The sequence below is a fragment of the Spinacia oleracea genome, chromosome 1 (assembly GCF_020520425.1).
Source record: "Spinacia oleracea cultivar Varoflay chromosome 1, BTI_SOV_V1, whole genome shotgun sequence".
NCBI classification, from domain to species: Eukaryota; Viridiplantae; Streptophyta; class Magnoliopsida; order Caryophyllales; family Amaranthaceae; genus Spinacia; species Spinacia oleracea.
The window spans coordinates 107,739,868-107,763,738 of record NC_079487.1 but is presented as its reverse complement, the minus strand read 5'-3'; the positions used below and the strand labels follow the sequence as shown (position 1 = coordinate 107,763,738).

General features: G+C 36.9%; 2 protein-coding genes across 2 annotated transcripts; one reads left to right on the top strand and one right to left on the bottom strand.

Moving 5' to 3' along the window:
• The first annotated feature begins 1,609 nt into the window (after positions 1 to 1,609).
• Positions 1,610 to 4,575, top strand: LOC110786766 (G-type lectin S-receptor-like serine/threonine-protein kinase SD2-5). The gene has a single exon (XM_021991341.2). It carries the CDS (start codon positions 1,920 to 1,922, stop codon positions 4,365 to 4,367), a length of 2,448 nt encoding a protein of 815 aa, XP_021847033.1. The 5' UTR covers positions 1,610 to 1,919; the 3' UTR covers positions 4,368 to 4,575.
• A 304-nt stretch (positions 4,576 to 4,879) lies between these two features.
• On the bottom strand, positions 4,880 to 5,979 carry LOC110786751 (probable polygalacturonase At3g15720). The gene is made up of 4 exons (XM_021991327.2): positions 5,745 to 5,979; positions 5,538 to 5,619; positions 5,211 to 5,445; positions 4,880 to 5,110 (listed from the first exon to the last, which is right to left on the bottom strand). The coding sequence occupies exons 1-4, from the start codon at positions 5,977 to 5,979 to the stop codon at positions 4,880 to 4,882; spliced, it is 783 nt and encodes a 260-aa protein (XP_021847019.2).
• Positions 5,980 to 23,871: the final 17,892 nt, after the last annotated feature.

The following is a 23,871-nucleotide window of genomic DNA, read 5'->3' as shown; positions in this document are numbered from 1 at the left end:
GAAATACAGAGCTGAAAAGAACAGATCGAGCCTTTAATGTTCTTTTGTTCAAGGGTATTGTTCTTTTGTTCAAGGAAAATGTTCTTTTGTTCCCGGGATTTAATGAAACACGCGCGTTTTATGTGTTTTTTATGTCGTTTTGTTTCCGGTGCACCTAGAGCACGGTGCGCACGCCTGCACCATCAAATTTGCGCTAATCAACTAAGACCTGATTTTTAGAGTTGTGCTGAACTAAATTGAAATAAATAATACTCTATCCGTCATAGATTAGTTGTTATACTTTTATTTTTTTCGACCATCCCAGATTAGAAATTAGGAATTACCCCCACATTATTATATTATCTCTATCTTTCCACAATTTTTTTTGGTCCCCACACCCTTTATCATTCAATTAAAAAAAATATCCGACTAACTCTTATACATCTACTTTTTCAATAAAATAACAATTGATAATCATACATCCAATTATCACCTAAAACTCAGGGATGAAGTACATAATAATAGACAATTATTAACAACACTACAATAATAGAAAATTAATAACAGATTATTAGTATAAATTATAAATAATAAACATGATGATCATAAATAAGTAAGTAAATAAATAAATAATAATGGTATAAAAATAATATATTAATAATAGTATTAAATAATAACAACAAAAAAGTAGCAACGATAATAATCTAAATTAAATTTCCTGAAATTCAACCAAAAGAACAGGTTTGGGGTGGGTCATGTCTCCCCCTGGTTTAAGTTATTTATTAAAAGTTTCATATTTTATCAATTGTTTTGTTGTGAAAATTATTAGGTACACTCGGGTGCACTGTGCATCCAAAAATATTTTTTTGCCTATGGGTAGTCTCTATCACATTTTTTCTTCATATGTAAGGAGAAAATGTGACAGGATGCACGGTAGACCTAAGTACAAGTACGGAGTAATATGTTCTAGTTTTGTTGTAGCGGAGTTGGTTCGGGTGGGTGGATAAATCTTCACTTTTGCTTTCAACTCTCAAGTTCAACTCCTGTATGTTGCACTTTTGAATATTGTTTGTCTTTTCATCTGGTGTGAACATTTATTTCGCTTTTTTTTATTTACTGGTATGACCATTTATCTAGAACTGTACAAATGGTGTGTTTTAGTTTTACACACCTTTTTGTTTATTTTTCAAAGAAAGACTAGTCACACTCATCTAATATTTGTTTGTTTTAGTTTTGGAGATTATACGTGCATAACGGTAGTACAAATGTACATACATATTGTAAGATCTGACCCCCTTATTACAAAAATCCTAGCTACGCCACTCTTGTATCCTACGGAGTAACTCTTTAACGGACAACGTACCGTTACTACGTTGAGCTCGTATGAATAATAACTTAAGAATTTATAATGTACAGATACAAGCCTTAACGCCCATACCCAAGAGCAAATCTCCTAGTTGTGTGACTAACTTTGGATAATATAAAAAAATGAAGAGTTAAATGGATAGATAATTATATAATGGGAAATGGAGGATGCACTACTTAGCTTGTCGATGGTGTTTCTATTTTGGCTACTTGCACTTCAATTTCTATCTTTGACTTGTGTTCAACAACATAAAGACTTCAACTTTGTGGGGTTGTTAGTTGTTAAATGTCCAGATTTTCTCTCTGACTAAACTGAGTGCACCCATTCAATTACGGAGTACCATTCATGCCTCAATATTTATTTTATTTTTGCTTATCCAATTTTTCTGGTTTTCATATTGCTGTTGCCCAAAATACAAAAACTCTTTGGATAAAAGTTAAGCTCTCCATTCTTTTTTTGTTTTATTTGATCATGTCCTTGTACAATTTCCTGATCAGATTACCCAATTTAGGTAAGTCAATCTTCTTGTTTATTTCATGATTAAAATTCTCAATTCATAAATTTCTATTCAGCTATGGGAAACTGGGGTTGCATTCAGTTGAAATACCCTGCATGTTTTCTAGTTCTCCTAGCATTATTCCAACCTTGTATTGCTTCTACTCAATATACTGGCATCATACTTCCAGAGTTTCAAGCCTCTGAAATGAGTCATATTGATAACAATGGATTGTTTCTTTTGTCAAATGATTCTGCATTTGCATTTGGATTCAAACCCACTAAAGATGCCACCTTGTTCTTATTGGTGATCATTCACCGCGACAGCTCCACTGTTGTGTGGACTGCTAATACAGCTTCTCCGGTTGCAAATTCTGATAATTTTGTGTTTGGTGCTGATGGTAGTGTGTCCCTCTTAAGCAGAGGGAAGGCGGTATGGAAACCGGATACTGGTGGGAAACCGGTTTCTGTAATTGAATTACAGGATTCAGGGAACTTGGTGTTGTTTGGGAGTGATAATAGTACCATAATTTGGGAGAGTTTTAAGTATCCTACAAATACCCTTCTTTCGAATCAGGATTTTGTACAAGGGATGCAACTTTCAAGTATTCCTGATCTTACTAAGAGTAACTTAACATATGTGCTTGACATCAAGTCAGGTGATATGATTCTTTCTTCTGGTTACAATACACCTCAGACATATTGGTCTATGAGAAAGGAGAGAAGAAAGATCATTAACAAGGATGGTGGGGTTGTTAATTCAGCTAGGATTGAGTCAAATTCATGGAAGTTTTATGATCAGAACAAGGTTTTGTTATGTCAAATTGTTCTCTCCTCCAATCATAATGCTAGGAATCTGACTTGGGTTGCAGTACTTCGGAATGATGGATTTTTAGCCTTGTACACCCTCGGAAATGGACCATCAAGGGTTGGTTCAAATTCCCCACTGAGAATACCAAGTGATCAATGTGGAACACCCGAGGCTTGTGGGAAGTATCTTGCTTGTTCCGGTAACAGGTGCCGATGTCCTTCAGGTCTAGCCTACTCTCGGTCTTGTAATGCTGCCATGTCTGATCATCCATGTGGAAATCCAGATGAGAGTTTTGATTTAGTTAATGTTGGAGATGGGATCAGTTACTTTGCTCTTGAGTTTACTCAGCCATCCATGAAAACTAATTTGGATGTTTGTCAGGCTTCTTGTGCTTCTAATTGCACTTGCCTTGGTTTGATCTTTGATAAAACATTGCACCATTGCTTTCTCTTTGACTGGATTGGAAGTTTTATCTCTGATCCATCCTCCAAATACTCCGTCTATGTTAAAGTATCGAAGAATACAGTTGTTGGAGAAGGAAGTAGCCGAAACCATAGTAAGCACTTGGGTATAATCATTACAATTGTATTCCTGACTATGATCGTTGTGGGTGTGGTTTGTGGAGGATACAGATATCTGATGAGAAAAGCTAAAGTGATTGAATCTCTTCTTGTTGAAACTTCAGAAGATGATAGTTTCTTTGGGACACTGTCAGGGATGCCAGTTAGATACAGCTACAAGTTTCTTCAGGAAGCAACCAGCAATTTCTCTCTGAAACTTGGACAAGGCGGGTTCGGGTCAGTTTACCAAGGCAAACTACCTGATGGAACTATATTTGCTGTGAAGAAACTTGAAGGGGTTGGTCAAGGAGTAAAGGAGTTCCGAGCTGAAGTTAGCACCATAGGCAGCATCCATCACATACATTTAGTCAAACTAAAGGGGTTCTGTACAGAAGGGAGCCACCGCCTTCTAGCTTATGAGTTGATGGAAAACGGTTCTTTAGACAAATGGATATTTAAGAGAAATCAAGATAATGATTTTGTGTTGGATTGGTTAAAAAGGTTCAATATTGCAGTTGGTACTGCTAAAGGGCTAGCATATCTTCATGAGGATTGTCAAGTGAAGATTGTTCATTGTGACATAAAGCCTGAGAATGTTCTTCTTGATCAACACTTTGTGGCGAAAGTATCAGATTTCGGGTTAGCTAAGTTGATGACAAGGGAACAAAGCCATGTCTTCACCATTCTTCGAGGCACACGAGGGTATCTTGCGCCCGAATGGATAACAAACTATGCAATTTCAGAGAAGAGTGATGTTTATAGCTATGGATTGGTGTTGCTTGAGATCATTGGAGGAAGGAAGAACTATGATCCTTCACTTCCTTCTGAAAAATCACATTTTCCAGCCTATGCTTTGAAGATGATGGAGGAAGGAAATCTAAGGGAAATCCTGGATTCGAGCCTTGAATATGAGCCTAATGAAAAGAGTGTTGGAACCGCGATCAAGGTTGCATTATGGTGTATACAAGAAGATATGTCAATGAGACCACCTATGACTACAGTTGTCCAAATGCTTGAAGGAATTTGCCCTGTTCCTCATCCTCCAACATCTTCGTTAACAGGTACTGGGTTTTCTCCAAACTTGTACACTTTGACAGGTACCGGGAGTGGGTGTTCGTCTGGACCGTCAGCTGTACAGCTCTCAGGGCCAAGATAGCTAATGAAATATAATGGTTAAGGTTTGGTTCGAGTATGTGTCATCTAACTGTATATAGGAGTATTATTTTGTTCAGGACATTTGAATTTTGTTACATTTTGTTTTGGGGGTTTTTCTTATTGAATGCAAGTATATACGAATTAATTTCATACATATCCGATCATGTGTAGCACAACCATATCAGACCAGTTAAATGGTATAACTTGCCAATTGCAGATCATGAGTCAGTACATGCTGTTATGCAATAAACTTAAGTACTCCGTATGATTCTCAAGTCAAACGATACAATCCAAATAAATGCACTATGGTTGAACACCCTTATCATTACCAACTTTTTAATAGTCAGGTGATAAGATGCCAATAAAATTTAACCGGGTACCTTAATACAAAAATAAAGAGATCAAAGGCACATTTGATTAAGCCTAATCTCTAAAAATTGGTACTAACAATTGAAGATTTTTTTTTAAAATTTTAGGCTAAACTAGAAATAACGAGCTGAGGAATTTGAGAACTCATGGAGTTAGGCAAGGAACTTGAGGTGAAACACCTGATTGTTTTCCATGAGCATTAATGCAAAAGGCAAAAGTATCATTTGAACCATTTGAAGATTTAATATCGATGGACTCCATCACGATTCCTGTGCAAGCAACTGTGTTGCTGCAATTTAAACTTATTGCTGCCGCTGTTGTTGATGTTCCATGAAATCCTCTATAGCTTACACCCGTTACCGCCACAGCCGATTTCTTTTATTAATTATAAACAAATTAAACATTATTAATTTATTTTATTATAGTTAAATGTTAAATATGTAAATTGTTAAGTCTCACTATTTAAATTTGTTACCTCTGCTGACGTTGCACATTTTGTATGATCTCCATTGCAGTAATATTGGTCAATTATTATCGGGTTTCCAACCTCTATCAAAGGGATTTCTTCAAATATTATGTTTCTTGCATAACCCTTTCCTCCCTGCCATGTCTTGATTCTCGCGCCGTTTAAACTTCCATTAAAAGTGCAATTTCTTACATGAATTTCTTCTACTCTAGCAATTTCGCCGTCCTTTCCCAAACTTCCAATGCTGTACGACAAGACATGTCGTGTTTATAATCCATATGGTAATTATATATTAATGTACCTAAGTAATTGCTAGAGTAATAAAGATTTACAAACCTTATACCGTGGCCTGGTCCACAAGTGATCCCGGTTATGTTAATCCATGATGTCTCTGATCCTATTGCTATACAATCATCACCTAATTAATTATAAACAAAGTTCAATATGTATATTAGCAAAATTAGTTAAAGTTATAAATATATAATGAGTATGTTGTATGAGATCATATAAAAATGATTGATCAAGTTAGAAAAAGTTAATTACCTGTTTGGATAATGGAATCACTTATATGAAGATGAGATGAAGAAACAATATCAATACCATCAGTATTGGGGCTGTTTTCAGGAGCCAAAATATGAAGATTAGAGATAATTGAATTATTACAACCACTAATTGATATATGACATTTGGGACTGTCTACATGAGTTAGTCCTTTTAATTCAAGACCATTGCAATTTGCCAAACATAAAGCCTTGGGTTCGACACACAAATCTCCCATGGCCTGTAAATACAATTAAGCATTAGTAAACGTTTGAGATTAATTGATTAATTACTCCGTAATTAGTGAAATATACTTAATTGAAATTAAAACATACAGTATCAACATAGTTATCATCGTTTGTTGGGTCATTATTTTGCCACCAAATTGAGCCTGTGCCATTGATCTCTCCTGATCCTTCTACAATTAGGTTCTCAATACTTGCAAAAACTATCCAACAGTTTGCTTCACACTTTTTCCATGTATCGCGGTTGTCGGGTGCCACCAATTTTCCTTGGATCTGTCATTATAGATGTCAATTAGCTTAATTAGCACGGTATATTCTTAACTAAAATATACAGAGTACTCCGTAACACACCATATGTATTAGTATATTACAACATTATATAGGAGTGTAGAAAGAATTGTAACCTCAACGTGAATGCTGCTTGATTTGCAGGGACCTTTGAAAGCAATTGGAGTTAATAGGAATGTTTTCCCTGTTGGTATCGTTAGTGTAGGAGTGTCACCTGTAGCAGCACATACATCTGCCCATGCTTTTGAAAACGCCTTTAGAAGTTGTAACATGCATAACAAAAAGAAATATTCACGTCAAATATACTTGCTATATTTGTGGCATTTGCAAATCTTTGACCTCTATTTTATTACAAAAATAAAAATGTTTTTGTGTGTTTGTGGGGGGTGTGAATGAGACATATAAGTAATACGAAGTATAAATTATAAACGGGGGTGAGGGATTCGAACTTGAGACCTATTGTACACAGACCCGCAGTCTTAACCAGTAGGCCAAGACTCCATTGGTACAAAAATAAAAATGTGTAAAACTAAGACAATCAATTAACTCCATTTTTATTTGGTTAAACAAATTGAAGCAGTAACTTGTTATACTATTGCGTGTCAAATAATTATTCATAACTAACAACTAAATTTGAAATTTCCATCATATATTACCACAATAATTTGGTTCGTGAATATATATATGACGTAAGTGCTATAATTGAATAAAAAAAGTTTGAATAGAAATTTACGGGACTATCGTCTTGTACACCATCTCCAACGGCTCCATAATCCATCACGTTAAATTGAGACGATGAAGTAAGTAGAATGTCATTATGTGTCCGAATGCCTACAACTAGCTGGGAGACATTTAGAAGAACGTACACAACAATCAAGACGGAAAACTCCTGCATAGAAAAATTAACCACCAAAGAGCACACGTACATAAGAAGATCGATAGATCTATGTAATTTCTTGACTATGAACAACAATGTAAGGGAAAAAAATTCGGAAATTGCATATTAGAGTCTTACCATTTGAGGTGATCGAACACACAACACGGCTAAGTAATAACAATTATTTAGAATGTACTTGTGATGATCAAGTGACAACCTACTAACAATGTCTATTGTATGAACTAATAACATTGTTTTTATACTAACAGTATTAGCTCAGGTTCAATGACAAAGTTAATTAAGTCAACCATAAAATTACATAATTAAACATATATTGATATCTTAGTAAATTCTAAAATTAACTCATCAAACAAAATAAAACGATATATTACCTTAATTGCTATCAAAAGCTTGTCAAAACAGAATTAATTAATTTAACAAATGTTTTCAAAACTACCATAAAAGGATCACAAAAGTACATGACATTGGTCTGAAACGGATACAAAATCATAACTAGATTTGGATTGGTATTGGGCTTTTACGTTTAAAACTGAGTCTAGCCCTACGTGGGTTATTCATTCCAAAAGCTATCAAATCCAAAATCTAAATTTTACATTTTACTCGTTTCTTTTGGCACCCAATTAAAGAGAAACATAAAGTAACTTTTAATTAGTGGACAGTGGGTCAGTGGGTCGGGTCTGATCCATCCCACCCTGATATAATAGTGAGTCATATAAGTCGAACCCCACTAGTTTAGATGTACAATTAGTTTAGATATAAGGTCAACTTAATTTCGTATATGATGTAAGGTCAACTTAATTTCACTATATTTTAAATGTGACTTATCCCTTTTTGGGTTTGTTATAAAAAGTTATTCCATCTGTTCTACAAAAAGTTTTTTATTGTATGGAAAACACGGGTATTGAGAAAATGCAGAGATAAGGGAATGATTGGGGGTCTAAGTTTTTAGTTTTTCACCTTTTGAGCTCTAAGTTTTTTTCTTTTACCTTTTGGAATCTAGTTCAATTTACTATTGACTTAACTCGCCTTTAACTCACTCTTAACCATACTTTAAATAAGAAGATTATTAAATTTTATTTTAATTTTCAGAAAAAGTGAAAGAGATATACTAAATATAATTTTTGGAACACATTTAACAATTTGGGGTCTAGGTTTTTAGTTTTTTCACCTTTTGGGGTCTAAGTTTTTTTCTTTCACCTTTTGGTGTCTTGCTTCAATTTACTATTGACTTAACTCACCTTTAACTTACCGTTGACAGCAAGAAAGCAAATGTTGCAAGGAAATTACAAGGAAGGTTCCTAGTCATCAAGAGGATCAATATATATTTCTGTGCACATGACATTCTTTTAGTCACCTTGTGTGTGCTATCCTATGAGGTGTACTAGGTTAGAATATTCTCTCAATGATTGTAAGGTTCAGCTGCACTATTTAAGGATTGGTGTAAGCAACATTGTAGGCAGATTGGAATGAAATGAAATCCATGCTATTTCCTCCCTATATTTCTGTTGTCTTTCTTCTTCATTGCTCACTGTAAACTTGTCTTCGTGGTATCAGAGTCGTGGCTCAGAAGACTGCATAATGCATAGAAGCTAATGGTTCATGTGTCCAATCATAAACACATAAACACTTGTCTGAGATTCTTCTTCTATTTTCTTCTACCTGAAAAAGGTTAAGCCTTTGCTAGTATAAGATGGCTACAATAGATGTTAACAGCCCTCTATACCTCTATCCATCTGAAGGATCTCACTCGATCAATGTGGGAAAGCTAACTGGACCATCAGACTATAGAACATGGAAAAGATCCATGGAAGTCACCCTCTCATCCAAGAGAAAGCTCGGGTTCCTGAAGGGAACTATGTCCAGGGAAGCAGCAAAGGCAAAACAATGGGATACCTGCAATGACATGGTAATATCCATGACTTTTGCTTCTATTTCAGATAATATAAAAAGTCTATCATGTTTCTTGGTACTGCTAGAGAAATGTGGATAAATCTAGAGCAAAGATTTTCTGTTGTGAATGGCTCTAGGAAATACAAGTTAAGTAGAGATTTGTATGAATGCAAACAAAATGGCATGCTTATTAATGACTATTTCACTAGTATGAGTGTGATATGGGAAGAACTAGAATCCTTGAACAATCTCCCTAAATTCACTGTGTACAATGCTGAAATAAATGCGATTTTGAAAGCTTTAGAAGCTCAGAAGAAAGCGCAAAAGCTATTTCAATTTATTAATGGAATAGATGAGGAATATGGACCACATAGTCCACAGAGAAGCCAACTGTTGTTAATCAGTCCTCTGCCCGTAGCAGATATAGCTTGTGCATCTTTACAGCAAAAAGAACAACAAAGAGATGTACTGAAACACACTAAAATGGACAATGAATCTGCAGCAATGTGTAGTAAACACACTGAAACCTCTTCTATGTATAGCAAAAATACAAGTGAAAGTTGTACTGCTTGTTGAGTAACTGGTCACGCAGCTGAGAGATATTGGACCATTGTTGGCTATCCAGCTTGGCATCCTAAATCTAAGAAATCCCAGAAAGGAAGAGGAGGTGGTAGATTCACCGGTAACAGAGGTGGCAACTCAGGACCATACACAAAGTGACCAAAGGGAAAGCATACTTCTGCGTCAAATATGGCTCAGAATAATCAAGGAAGCAGTGACAATAGAGCTATGACAAGTCAACAGATTCAACAACTAGAGCAACTTATCAAGTTTCTCCCATTCTCTTCAAGAAATACTACTCAAGGTGGATCTGAAACAGAAGATGAGATTGATCACAACTATATATGCTAGCATGGTGTCTTGCTATCTAGCAACATCTGTGATAAGTGAGTGGATCATTGACTTAGGTGCATCAGATCACATGATCAGTGATTTCGGAAAATTGAGTGATCTAGTGGTGGCAAGAAACAGTCCCAAAATCAACCTACCTAATGGTGGAACCTCAACTATCAGTCACACTAGAAATGTAACTCTGAGTAATGGCTTACAATTAAAAGATGTACTATATGTGCCACAATTTAAACACAATCTCCTATCAGTGAACAAGCTTGTATCTCATGGTGATTGCAAATTCAATTCACACCATCAGCATGCATTTTTCATGACACAACTACTGAGAAAGTGATAGGAATTGGAAAGGCATTTCATGGCCTCTACTATCTGATAAATGAACCGTACGTTGAGCTGTCTTATTCAAAAGATCAGATCCCATGTTGAATGTAGAGTTGGTGATGGCTTGAAAAGGATGACTCAAGCTAATAATGTCAACCTAAAGTTAGGAATTTCAAGTGTTGCTCCAAATACAGTTAAACGCTCCAGATCATCCATGTGGAAAAACTCACCACTGTAAGATCTCTTCTTGTTGTTGCAGCAATGGAAGGATGGTATGTATACCAAATGGATGTAAAGAATGCATTTCTTCATGGAGACATTAAAGAAGTTGTGTATATGAAATATCCCCAGGGATACAGAGGACCAGGGAAGAAGATAATTTCAAATCAGGGGGAGCATCTCACCTACTGTGAGGAAAATTCCACAAAGGTCCTCAAACTCAAGAAATCTCTCCATGGTCTCAAGCAAGCACCAAGAAAATGGTTTGCCAAGTTATCCTCTGCATTGCAAAGCTTTGGGCTTGATCAATCAAAAGCAGAATATTCATTGTTCATAAAGTACAATGATAGACACTTTGTAGCTATTTTGGTCTATGTTGATGATCTGATCCTAGATGGAACCTCTCAGGAAGCACTTGATGATGCTAAGTCCCTCTTATCAGCTCAATTCCACATGAAAGATCTTGGTGATCTCAAGTACTTCTTGGGAATAGAAGTAGACAGAACCCAACAAGGCATATTCTTGTCTCAAAAGAAGTATGTCATGGATCTCCTAAACGACTTTGGTGCATTGCGTTTGAAACCCCTAAAACTACATATGCAAACCCATCATAAACTTCTAAAAGATTTTGGTGAACCTCTACACAATCCAGAAATCTATCAGAGATTGGTTGGCAAGATGATTTATCTAACATTGACCAGACCAGACATTGCATATACTGTGCATGTATTGAGTCAATTCATGCACTCACCAACTGTGGTACACTACCAAGCTACAAAGAGAGTTCAGATACCTGGTATCCTGTTCAAGACAAGAAATACTTCTTACTATAGGCAATAACACCATTCTCTCTGCTTACTGTGACAGTGATTGGGCTGGATGTCCAGTTACAAGAAGATCCACCACTGGATTATGTGTTCTTCTTGGTCGTTCTCCTATATCCTGGAAGTCAAAGAGGCAATTAGTAGTAGCCATATAATATGCTGAAGCAAAATACGGGTCAATGGCTTTTACCACTTGTGAAGTTTTGTGGATTTCTAAACTTTTAAAAGAGCTAGGACTCAAATGTCTAAACCCTACTGTAATCAAATGTGACAACAAAGTTGGAATCTCTATAGCTGCAAACCATGTCATGCATGAGAAAACCAAACATGTGGAAATTGATTGCCACTTTGCCAGAGAAAAGCAACAAACTGGCTAGATCAAGCAAGAATATATGTCTCATCTAAGGAGCATGTAGCAAATGTTCTTACTAAATTTCTACCAGTTCATCGGCATCACTATCTCTTGCACAAGATTGGAGTTATGTCTAAGCCTCCACTCCAAGCTTGAGGGGGAGTGTTGACAGCAAGAAAGTGAATGCTGCAAGGAAGTTACAAGGAAGGTTCCTAGTCATCAAGAGGATCAATATATATTTCTGTGCACATGACACTCTTTTATCACCTTGTGTGTGTTGTCCTATGAGTTGTACTAGGTTAGAATATTCTCTCAATGATTGTAAGGTTCAGCTGCACTATTTAAGGATTGGTGTGAGCAACATTGTAGGCAGATTAGAATGAAATGTAACCTCTGCTATTTCCTCCCTATATTTCTGTTGTCTTTCTTCTTCATTGATCGTTGTAAACATGTCTTCACTCACCCTTAACCATGAAGGAAATAATGCCCTTGGTCCAAGTATGCATTCTATGTTAAGTCTAATAAATGCGGTTCAGTATTAATTAACAAGTTAATAATTCAGTGAGATCAAGTGAGCTGAATGCCTAGCTAGAGGCCGCTTCAGTTCAAGTGGAATTAATGATATTAATCCACAGCTTACTCTTGACTGAACCCGTAGGGTCACACAAATAGTACGTAAACGGATCAAGTATTTAATGGCATTAAATACTCTATCTATGGATATTCGGAATCGACGGGTCTTGGTTTCAGTGGGAGCTGAGATCGTCACAAGCAAGAAATGAATACTCTGGAAACGATGATATTGCCGGAAACGGAAATATGGATCGTATCGCAAATATAAATATTATCCAAGTCGTAGATGTTGCCGGAAACGGAAACATGGTACGTATCGGAAAATATTATCGGAAATGGAAATATTGCCGAAATCGGAAATATTGCCGGAAACGGAAATATTGTCAGAATCGGAAATATTATCGGAATCGGAAAATTATTCCGGAAACGGAAATATTAAATATTTGTTCGAAACGGAAATTAATTCCGGAATCGGAAATATTAAATATTGTTCGTATCGGAAATGAATTCCGGAATCGGGAATTTAATCGGAAGCGTATCGTACGAATTAGCATCGGACGAGGCCCGCTAGACGAAGGCCCAGCACGAAGCCAGGCCATCGCCCAGCGAGCCACACGCACCAACGCACGCCTCGACCAGGCCCAGCGCAAGGCCAGGCCCAGCCAAGGGCGCGCGCGCGCGAGAGCACAGCAGCGTGGGCTGTGCGCCTGTCGTGGGCCGCAAGGCTTGCGCGGGTGCACGGCTTGTGCAATGCTTGTGCGGGAAATCCTAATCCTATTAGGATTTGTGCAAAGATTAAAATCCTAATCCTATTAGATTTGTTTTGTTATTTAGAGTCCTAATAAAGTTCTAACTAGCAAATCCACATCCTACTAGGATTACAATTCCTTTTCCATACTCCTATAAATAGGTGCCTAGGGTCACAATTTATGGGTACGATTGAAGTATTCAAAGGGTAAGTTTTTGAAATAAAAATCAGCCATACACTTGCAAACACTAGCCGAAATTCCTAAGCACCTTAAGGGCGATTCTAGTTGGTCTAACTTGAGGCGGATCCGGACGTACTGTGGACTATCTACGGAGGGACGACATTTGGAGTCCTAAAGACTTGTTCTTGTTCGGTTTGGGCGCAGCTAGGGAAGGCACGCTACAACATGTATGCATCTATTCTATGCTAAATGATTATGTGTAAATAATATGATTTCCTGGCTTTATGGTTTTTCCGCATGATTTATGAATTGTCATATGTATCATAACCTAAAAGTGGTATCACGAGCCTCTTATTATTTTCATAATCTAAATTGCATAAACATGGTTAAATCTTACAAATTTGCAAGAATTAAAAGGGGTGATTAATTTTCGTAATTGTTAATTAATTGCAAATTGCGTTTATTTAATTATACGTACGCAGTTTTTCGGCAGTTTCTTCGTTACTCATCCAAATCGAGTGATTTTGTGTCAATTCCGCATGTAAAAGGCATTCTAAAATTTTGACAAAAACAGTTTTTTTCGGCCGAACCCAGAATTCTCAAATTCGAAGCCTAACTATGACTTTTCGGAGGTTTTAGTTTTTCGAACGCAAAATTTCGTAAATTAAAGATGTTAAATTAAATATTTGCGATTCTTGTTGTTAAATCTTGAATTTTTGATTGAACTACTGTATATGTTTAACAAGTTTGAATGCCTAGCCTTGTTAATTATGCAATCTAATTTGTAATTATGATTAATTTGTTGAAAATTGGAATAATTTAGAATTAATTTGATTTTCATAATTAGTTATAATTTAATTAGATACCTATGATTAAAAACCACCATAAAAATTGTAAATTTATGTTAAATTTTAAATTTTTATGACCTAGACTTGAATCCATGTCAATCGGAAATCAATTAAATAATAAATTTTCGATTTTTCGCCCTAAAATTATGAAATTAATACGATTTATTAATTTGTCATTAATTTTGAAAATAAAATTTTTAATTTTTATGCGATTCGCTCATATAACTTGCACGCACAAAGCAATGGACGCTACGTGTTACCCTTAAGGGGTGTTGTATAGTGCGGGCATGCGACGACGAGCAAGGGAGCTCGTCGCCCATGCGGTACGAATGCAGCGAGCAAGGGCATGGTGCATGAGCACAAGGCAGCAGCCCTGCCTTGTGTCGTGGGCTGTGTGCGATGAGCGCATGGGCAAGGGCGAGAGCAAGGCACGAGCAGTCGCGTGTGGGCAGCAAGCGAGCTGCGCCACAGCGTGCACTGCCTCGCGCAAGCGTGCGACGAGCGCTGCGCCCAGGGATGGTGAGCAGCGTGCGCGTGCGACGAGTGCTGCGCCCAGCGATGGTGAGCAGCGTGCTTGTTGCGACGAGCGCTGGCGCGCGCCTTGCGATGGTGAGCAGCAGCGATGCGACGCAGCGCATGGGCTGCGCGCACATGGCCAGCGATGGCTGTGTGCGTGTACGTGGCCCATGGCTGTGCGTTGCGTGGGGTTGTTGCGTTACGATTAGATCATTTTAAAATTTTAATTTGAAATTTTCAGTTTTCGTAATTTTATTTAATTTTAAAATTAATAATTTAAATTGTTTTCTTGGATTTTAATTTTAAATATTATAATTATAATAAATTTTATTTATTCTAATTATTTTACTAAAATTAAAATCATGAATTAATTCAAATACGACTGAAAACTAAATTAAATAAGCGGATTCAATTATAAATTTATATGAGCTTTAAATTTTAATTAAATTTGTATGGTTCCGGTTAGACTAGAAATACATTTTTATGTTTAAAATTAATAAAGCATATGAATTTATTGGTTTAAGTGGGAGCCCTTTTAGTCATAAACTCTTGATTAGGTCTACAAATCCTTAAGGTTAAAACAACTTGATTAGAATTAATAAGGACTGAATAATTGGTAGATTATTGGTGCCCTTGATTAATTGCTGCAAATATTTATGTGATGCATAACGTGTTTTACTAACCAGCTATGTGGGCCATTCGTGATAATGAATGGGTGAATGGTATATATTGTATATGTACTGTTTTGCAGGTTATGAAGTGACTAGTATGGCCCAAATAGGATAGAAAATATGGTCTGCGTACCATTAATTTGAATGTAATTGGTCTAAAGTACCAAAATTGTTTTTCAATTCAAATATGGTCTGCGTGCCATCAAATAGTTGTAATTAGTTTTAATTATAGCTTATCCTATTTGAAGAAAATGGTGCCTCCCACGGAGATTTTCAAGACGGACTTTGAAGTTGAAGCTTCAAGATGAAGTCGGGCCATACTAGATCACATTTATCTTATGCATGTTTTAAGTTATTTATTGCTTTTAAATATGTCTTAAATATGCATGAGATCAAAGCTTGATTATGTTGCATGATTAAGGATTTTAGTTCACTTAAAATCTAACCAACATAGTAAGAGCCTTAAGTTCCAAACTTAAAAATTGAGTTAAAAGGTGCCATGCCAAAATATACACTTGCTTGGATATCCTTTACATCAATCTAGTAATAGTTTTCGCTCAGCGAGGTGTTACTTATTGGTCCTAAAGGGGCAAGGTACACAAATAATTGTGAGTACATGTTAGTTTTGGTGAAACTCAACGATATAAGTAAGGAGTCCTTTTATGTCGTGGCAAAATCGATAGGTTTACCTAATAAGTTCTTAGACGTACCTATCAACCAAGAATAGTTTCTAGACTATTAGCAAAAGGTTTTTTCTTACCTAAGATGTTTTAGAATTAAGTCGACAAACTGTGCTTAATTCTTCAATGATTTTAGGATCTTGGAATCATTTTATTCACACCTGCCGGAACACATAACTTGAATAAAATGCTTAATGAACATTGAATTATGCATGTATGCTAGAATTTAAGTTTATTAAGAGAAACTGTGAATGGTTATTTATTTGTTTATTCTTTTCAATTGTAGTTTTAACTATGGCAAACAACAATCAAAACATCATCATGGGTTCTGAGCTTATGGTCAAGCTGAACCTAGCAAATTTTCTTGAATGGGAAGCTAAGCTAGTTGAAATAGTCAGACTCAATGGACTTGAGTATGTACTATTACATCCCATGCCAAGCTACTATGCCAGAGACATGACCCCTGAAAGATTTTTCGCCTGGGATGCGGATCTCAAAAAGGTTATGAGTCTCATGCTGAACAATATCCCTGATGAATGGGCTAGAAGGTTTGTAGCTTATGAACCTTTTACGCTCATCAAGAATCTGAGGGATATCTGTCGTGGAAGCACGGAGGACAGGGACCTGAACGTCCATGAGTTGATTGAATCAATTTCTGGTCTAAAGGTTAGTTCTCCCAACAGGTGTTATAGGATGGAAGTCCAAGAAACACATGTTCAGCTCCTTCGCATTAAACAGAGGGTAGGCGTCCCACTGAGGTTCCATGTGGATCTTATGCGTTCATACTTTGATCGCCTAAGTCTACTAGGAACACCAATAAGCGAAAGGATGGCAGTCTCTATCTTGCTCAATTCACTACACAGTGGGTTTGGTCGCTTCAAGCAACTATACCTAAGTGAACCAAGAGAAGAAACAGTTGCAGAATTTGTTCACCTTGTCAGAAAGGCTGAGATAATGCTGGACTGTGAAGCCAAAGATTTACTCAAGGCTAGAGGGAGACCGTTCAAGAAAAGTGGAAAGTCCAAGGGCAATGCTAAATCAAAGCAGGACAAGTCCACATCAAGCTATCTTTATTGTGATGGAATATGCCATTACAAAAGAGAATGTCCAAAGCTAAAGGAAGACCAGAAGAACGAACAGTCGTTCCATCTTCAGGTATTTTCGTTATAGACTGTATACTTGCTAATTCAACTTCTTGGGTATTAGATACAGGTTGTGGCTCACACTTATGTTCCAATCCACAGGGACTAAGAAGAAGTAGAAAGTTAAGCAAGGGTGAAGTCGACCTACGAGTGGGAAATGGAGCACGGATTGCTGCATTAGCTGTAGGAACTTATTATTTGTCGTTGCCCTCCGGGCTAGTTTTGGAACTGGAAGAATGTTTCCATGTTCCAAGTCTTACTAAAAACATCATTTCAGTTTCTTGCTTAGATGCTAAGGGATTTTCCTTTTTAATAAAAGACAATAGTTGTTCGTTTTATTTTAAAGAGATGTTTTATGGATCTGCTAGATTAGTCAATGGACTTTATTTATTAGATCACGACAAACAAGTTTATAACATAAATACCAAAAAGGCCAAAAAGGATGATTCAGATCTCACCTATCTGTGGCATTGTCGATTAGGCCATATAAACTTGAAACGCTTAGAAAGACTTCAAAAGGAAGGAATTTTAGAACCATTTGACTTAGAGGATTATGGTAAATGCGAATCATGTTTACTTGGCAAAATGACAAAGCAACCTTTCTCTAAAGTTGGAGAAAGAGCAACTGAACTATTGGGTTTAATCCATACAGATGTATGTGGACCAATGAGTACAAATGCTAGAGGTGGTTTCAGCTACTTTATCACTTTCACTGATGACTTCAGTAGATATGGTTATGTCTATCTAATGAAGCATAAGTCTGAATCCTTTGACAAATTCAAGGAATTTCAGAGTGAAGTAGAGAATCAATTAGGCAAGAAGATTAAGGCACTGCGGTCTGATAGAGGCGGTGAATATCTGAGCTATGAATTTGATGACCATCTGAAAGAATGTGGAATTCTATCAGAATTGACTCCTCCTGGAACACCACAATGGAACGGTGTGTCGGAACGGAGGAACAGAACCTTGCTAGACATGGTCAGGTCAATGATGGGTCAGGCCGAACTTCCAATAGAATTTTGGGGACATGCATTAAATACAGTAGCACTCACTATAAATAGAGCTCCGTCTAAAGCTGTCGAAAAGACTCCATATGAGTTATGGTTTGGAAAGCCTTCAAATGTGTCTTTTCTTAAGATTTGGGGATGTGAAGTATACGTCAAACGATTAATTTCAGACAAACTTCATCCGAAATCTGACAAATGTATCCTTGTAGGCTATCCAAAGGAAAAAAAGGGGTATTACTTCTACAATACATCTGAGAACAAAGTATTTGTTGCTCGAGATGGTGTCTTTTTGGAGAAGAATCACATTTCCAAAATGACAAGTGGGAGAAAAGTAGACCTCGGAGAAATTCGAGTCGAACAACAAACTCTAGAGAATGCTCAAGATGACATTCAGGATGAAACTCAGATATCTTTAGAAGTATCTGGTGAGAATCATGGTCAATCTAGAAATGTTACCCCGCGTAGATCGCAAAGATATAGATCTCAACCGGAAAGGTACTTAGGTATTTTGACGAACGAGAGCTATGACGTTCTATTACTTGAAAGTGATGAACCTGCGACTTACAAACAAGCTATGACGAGCCCTAGCTCCAAGCAATGGCAAGAAGCCATGCAATCTGAATTAGACTCCATGTCTGAAAACCAAGTATGGGATTTGGTCGATTTGCCAGATGGCTACCAAGCCATTGGAAGCAAATGGGTTTTCAAACTGAAAAAGGACAAGGATGGGAAACTTGAAGTTTGGTTGCAAAAGGTTACAGGCAAGTCCACGGTGTGGATTACGATGAAACCTTTTCACCAGTTGCAATGCTAAAGTCTATTCGGATAATGTTAGAAATCGCTGCATATTACGATTATGAAATATGGCAAATGGATGTCAAAACCGCTTTCTTAAACGGCGTTTTAACATAAACTGTGTTTATGACACAACCTGAAGGTTTTGAGGATCCAAAGAATGCTAAAAAGGTATGCAAGATAAAGAAATCAATCTACGGATTGAAGGAGGCATCCAGGAGCTGGAATATATGTTTTGATGAAGCAGTCAGTGACTTTGGTTTCATCAAGAACGCAGACGAATCTTGTGTATACAAGAAGGTCAGTGGGAGAAAAATTGCTTTCCTAGTATTATATGTCGACGACATATTACTTATCGGAAATGACATTCCTATGTTGAACTCTGTCAAGATTTGGCTTGGGAAATGTTTTTCGATGAAGGATCTAGGAGAAGCACAGTACATATTGGGCATCAAGATTTACATAGATAGATCTGATAGGCTGTCGTACACCCGTCAAAAATAAAATCCTAGCGAAACCTCCTAACAATGCAGTAGGGTAAGCAGGGTCGAATCCACAGAGAGATGGCTATTTAAATCTAGCTTTCAAGGTATGGCGAAACTAACAATGTCACAAAATTTAGGATTGAATGTTTAAACTAAAATAAATAGAAAAATAAACTAAAAGATCTAGGGCAACGGTTCACCATGTTCATAGTTCAGAATCAATCAAAACATCATCAACAACTCAAATATTCAAATTATCTAGAGCACAAGTTAATCCTACGGCCGGGTCTTAACACTCTCAATTCAACATATGCAGTACGATCGCTAACATAATCAGAATTGCTAGTTGTAGGTAAGCCTCTAAAATTCGATCTTTCGATTCTAAATTCTATTAGCATGATTTAATCAAACAATTGATCAGATTGCAAAGATTAACAATATAAACCTAATCAACTAGAAATATCAATGAATAATCAAACCATCAACAATAATAATAAGGATTCATAATATAAACATGGATTCCCAAATCCTAGAAAGCAAACTACTCAATCATGAAACGAACAATGAAAATCAAATCTAAGAATGAAAACATAATTAAAAGCAATAAATAAAATAAAAAGGAAAATCAATAATACCTCAAAGAATTACATTAATGGAGTTTGTAGAAAAACTATAGTTCATGAAAAAGAAAAGAGAGAAAAAAGAACGTGAATTAGAAATCTAGGAGAATTGAAACCTAAAGGAAAAATAAAGCATGAGGGAAATAAATTAATTCCCTTAAGTATTTATAGTTTCTCTTTTCTAAAACAAAATAAATAAATAAATAAATAAGAAAATAAAAAAAGAAGTCGTCAATGATTGGTCGATGGAACGATGACGTGGCGATAAAACCCGAGCACGAACAAGTTGGACGGACAAGAGGATAATATGCCGCGAAATATGGCAGCGAGGGATCTTGGCGAGCCATCCCTCGCTGGCCCGATGAAGCATGTAAAAGCATAAGCAAGGCAGAGGCAGCGAGGGATCTCGCGCACCATCCCTCGTTGGCCTGGTGAAGTGTATAGCAAAGCAAAGCAACGAAGCAATGAGGCAGCGAGGGATCTCGCGCACCATCCCTCGCTGGCGTCGAGCCATCCCTCGCTGGTGTCGAGCCATCCCTCGCTGGGAACTGTTGTGCTCGTGAAGATGGTGGGCGTAGCGTTGCCGCAGCAGCATCGTCACACTTGTTTTTGCCATAACTCTTGATCTAGAGGTCCTCTAAGGCCGTGTGACCCATCGTTGGAAAGCTCTTTCAGTCTACTTTCTAACCCAATCAAAATCGTCTCGTTCCGATCAGTAGAACTTGAGATATTATCAAAAGAGTGAACGCTTGTCAGTTTTGATGCTTAGAAAAGTAGCGTTTAGCTTCGTTGTTGACTCGAAATTTATCCCAAGAGGCATGTAATGATCCTCGAGTCAACATATCGTTCTTTTATCGTTCAAACCAACCCTAATTAAACACTCGAATGCAACCAAATGACCATAGAATCACCTGAAATATTAAGGAAAACACAAACGACGCGTAATAGAGTACAATAGCGACAAATTATGCAAAAACGACCTTAAATGCAAATAAAACGTGACGAATGCCTAGAAATGCAACCTAAATGCGCCTAAAATACCCTATACAAATGTGATTCATCAATTTCCCCCAAGCTAGACTGTTGCTTGTCCCTATACAAAAACGAAAAACATATTTTTTATTATTATTTTTCTTTGATTTTTCTCTTCTTTTTTTTTCTTTTTTTTTTCTATTTTTTTTTTCTACTTTTTTTTTCTATTTTTTTTTCTATTTTTTTTTAATGAAAAATGAAACTTAATAATGAAATCGAAAGTACATAACTGTTACAAGCTTTGGTGCCAAAAATAATATGCACCATCTCCAAACCACATATCCAACCATAGCCTCGAACCACGAACTATTGGCTTAGTATGCCAATCAATCAACATCAATGAAACCATTACGAACACCGAAGCTCCCCCAAGCTAGACTCGGGACAAGTAACCAACGGGGCTAATAGGGCTCAATTATGTGGAGTTAAAAGAATAAAAGGACAAGGCTACAACATGGGTATGAAAGGCAGGAACTAATGTTTCTAAATTCGTCTGAAGGCTTCCTAAGAGAATGGCCTCTGTCATACGCGGCATGCGTGAGTTGCAACTAAACTACTAATGAATCTCAAGCCAAAATCATACGATAACAAGTCACATCAATCACACAAACACATAGTAAGGTGACCTACAAGGTAATTGGCTAGCTATTCTTGACGCGAGACCAACATCTTACCGCGTACCATTCAATTGTTTCACACAATGCTAAGCAGTTATCAATGTATAGCACAACCGACTGAATTTCGAAATCATATCTAAGTTAAAAAGAAGCTCAAGAGAGTCAAATAAAGCCCGAACACGGTTTGAAAGTCGAATGCAGGACACAAAGGCGCACGAATGAAAATGAAATGCAACTAGAATGAAACATTAATATTAAGAAAGCAATACATTTTTTTCGTTGTACGTAAACTCCCACCCCTAGTGAGTGGTACAAAGCGCACAACACCTATTAAACAATAAAACTAGACTAAAGTGCAACTAACATGCGCAAACTGATGATGACAAATATCCTCCCCCAAGCTAAACAACACATTGTCCTCAATGTGAACAAAGAGGATGCAAAAAACAACATGAGAATAGGGGAGAAAGACAACTCACAAACAAGGAGCTTAGCACCAAAAGATTTTGACGCCACTGCCACGATGTGGTAATGAAACTAGCCAAGAAACCTAACAATGCTTGTACCTAGAGAGATATTTCATCACTTAAGCACACATTAGGTGGTTAGTCATAAAAAAAGGAATTAAAACAGTAAACCAGGTTGCCTCCCGGTAAGCGCTGATTTTTAAGGTCCCGCGCGACCCTACTCAAATTGTTAATCAGAAGAATCCAACGCCTTGAGTAGTTTATCAAATGCCCCTGCAAACATATCATTGAGCACTACATATGGCTTGAGTAAAACCACATTCATCCTCTCAAATAGGGTATTAGATAAATAAGCAGAAAAACCAAACTCAAAAGAAAAAGAATCAGAAGAAGAAGAAAAAGAAAAAGAAAAAGGAGAATATATACAACTTCCCTCTAATTGCTCCTCAGGCAATGTAAACGTTTTAGAATGAGCATCAAGGTCGGCAAGGTCAAATGTATCATGGAATGGAGACCTATTGATAAAGTGCGAAAGACTTAACATGGGGGATGTAGGAAAAAGATCAAGCCTCCGCGAGAACGGGACATAGGCGAGAGGAGATATAGGCTCAACATTAATGCTTTTACCTATAATTCCACCCCCGTGAACAAACTCATCACTAAAATCGTCAACCAAAAGTTTCGCAACCAACGGTTTCTCAACCATCGATTCTACAACCATTAGTGATTCCTCATCCTCCAAAGTCTCCGTTATATCCAAGTTTTCCTCATCAGTGCCAAAAGTCAAATGATAACCTTCCTCCAACGAACTAACATTCTCAACAAATTCACCATCATCATCATCATCATCATCATTATAAAGGATTTTCATGTCACAATAAGATGGTTCGAGTTGGAAATTTTGCATATCAAATCGAAGGAAAGGGTTGACAGTACTAACATATGACTCGTTATAGGGACAAAGAGAAGTATCATGGTCATGACAATGACAATAAGAACAATAATACGGGGGAGGGGTGTGAGTTTGAGGAATAGGAAAAGAAATTTTTTGCAGAGTAGGTTCAACAAACATTGTCATCTCCCACTCATATGTATCTCTAGCTAATTGCTCGATTAAGTCCCAACACTCTTCTGGAGTCTTCTCCACAAATACATAACTACTCATGGAATCCAACACCAATCTTGTATCTTCATTCAATCCCTCATAAATCACCATACATAGTTCCCATTGTTCAAAAATATGATTTGGACCAAGAAAATCTCCAAGCCTATAATAATATCTCCAAAACACTTCATTCTCAAATTGAGGAAAACAAATAGATGCCATTTTATATTATAAAAAAAGGGGAAATTTTATACACAAACGAAAAAATATATACAATGTAGTCTCACCAAAAATAAAAGCTAAAAAGAAAAATAAAACTGTCTCCCCGGCAACGGCGCCAAAATTTGATAGGCTGTCGTACACCCGTCAAAAATAAAATCCTAGCGAAACCTCCTAACAATGCAGTAGGGTAAGCAGGGTCGAATCCACAGAGAGATGGCTATTTAAATCTAGCTTTCAAGGTATGGCGAAACTAACAATGTCACAAAATTTAGGATTGAATGTTTAAACTAAAATAAATAGAAAAATAAACTAAAAGATCTAGGGCAACGGTTCACCATGTTCATAGTTCAGAATCAATCAAAACATCATCAACAACTCAAATATTCAAATTATCTAGAGCACAAGTTAATCCTACGGCCGGGTCTTAACACTCTCAATTCAACATATGCAGTACGATCGCTAACATAATCAG

Excerpts from the sequence above, each read along its gene's own strand:
- LOC110786766 (XM_021991341.2), top strand. The coding sequence starts at position 1,920 with ATGGGAAACTGGGGTTGCATTCAGTTGAAATACCCTGCATGTTTTCTA.
- LOC110786751 (XM_021991327.2), bottom strand. The coding sequence starts at position 5,979 with ATGGGAGATTTGTGTGTCGAACCCAAGGCTTTATGTTTGGCAAATTGC. Across the intron at positions 5,446-5,537 it reads GGACCAGGCCACGGTATAAG|CATTGGAAGTTTGGGAAAGG; the intron begins GTTTGTAAATCT and ends CTTGTCGTACAG. Across the intron at positions 5,111-5,210 it reads AATGTGCAACGTCAGCAGAG|AAATCGGCTGTGGCGGTAAC; the intron begins GTAACAAATTTA and ends AATTAATAAAAG.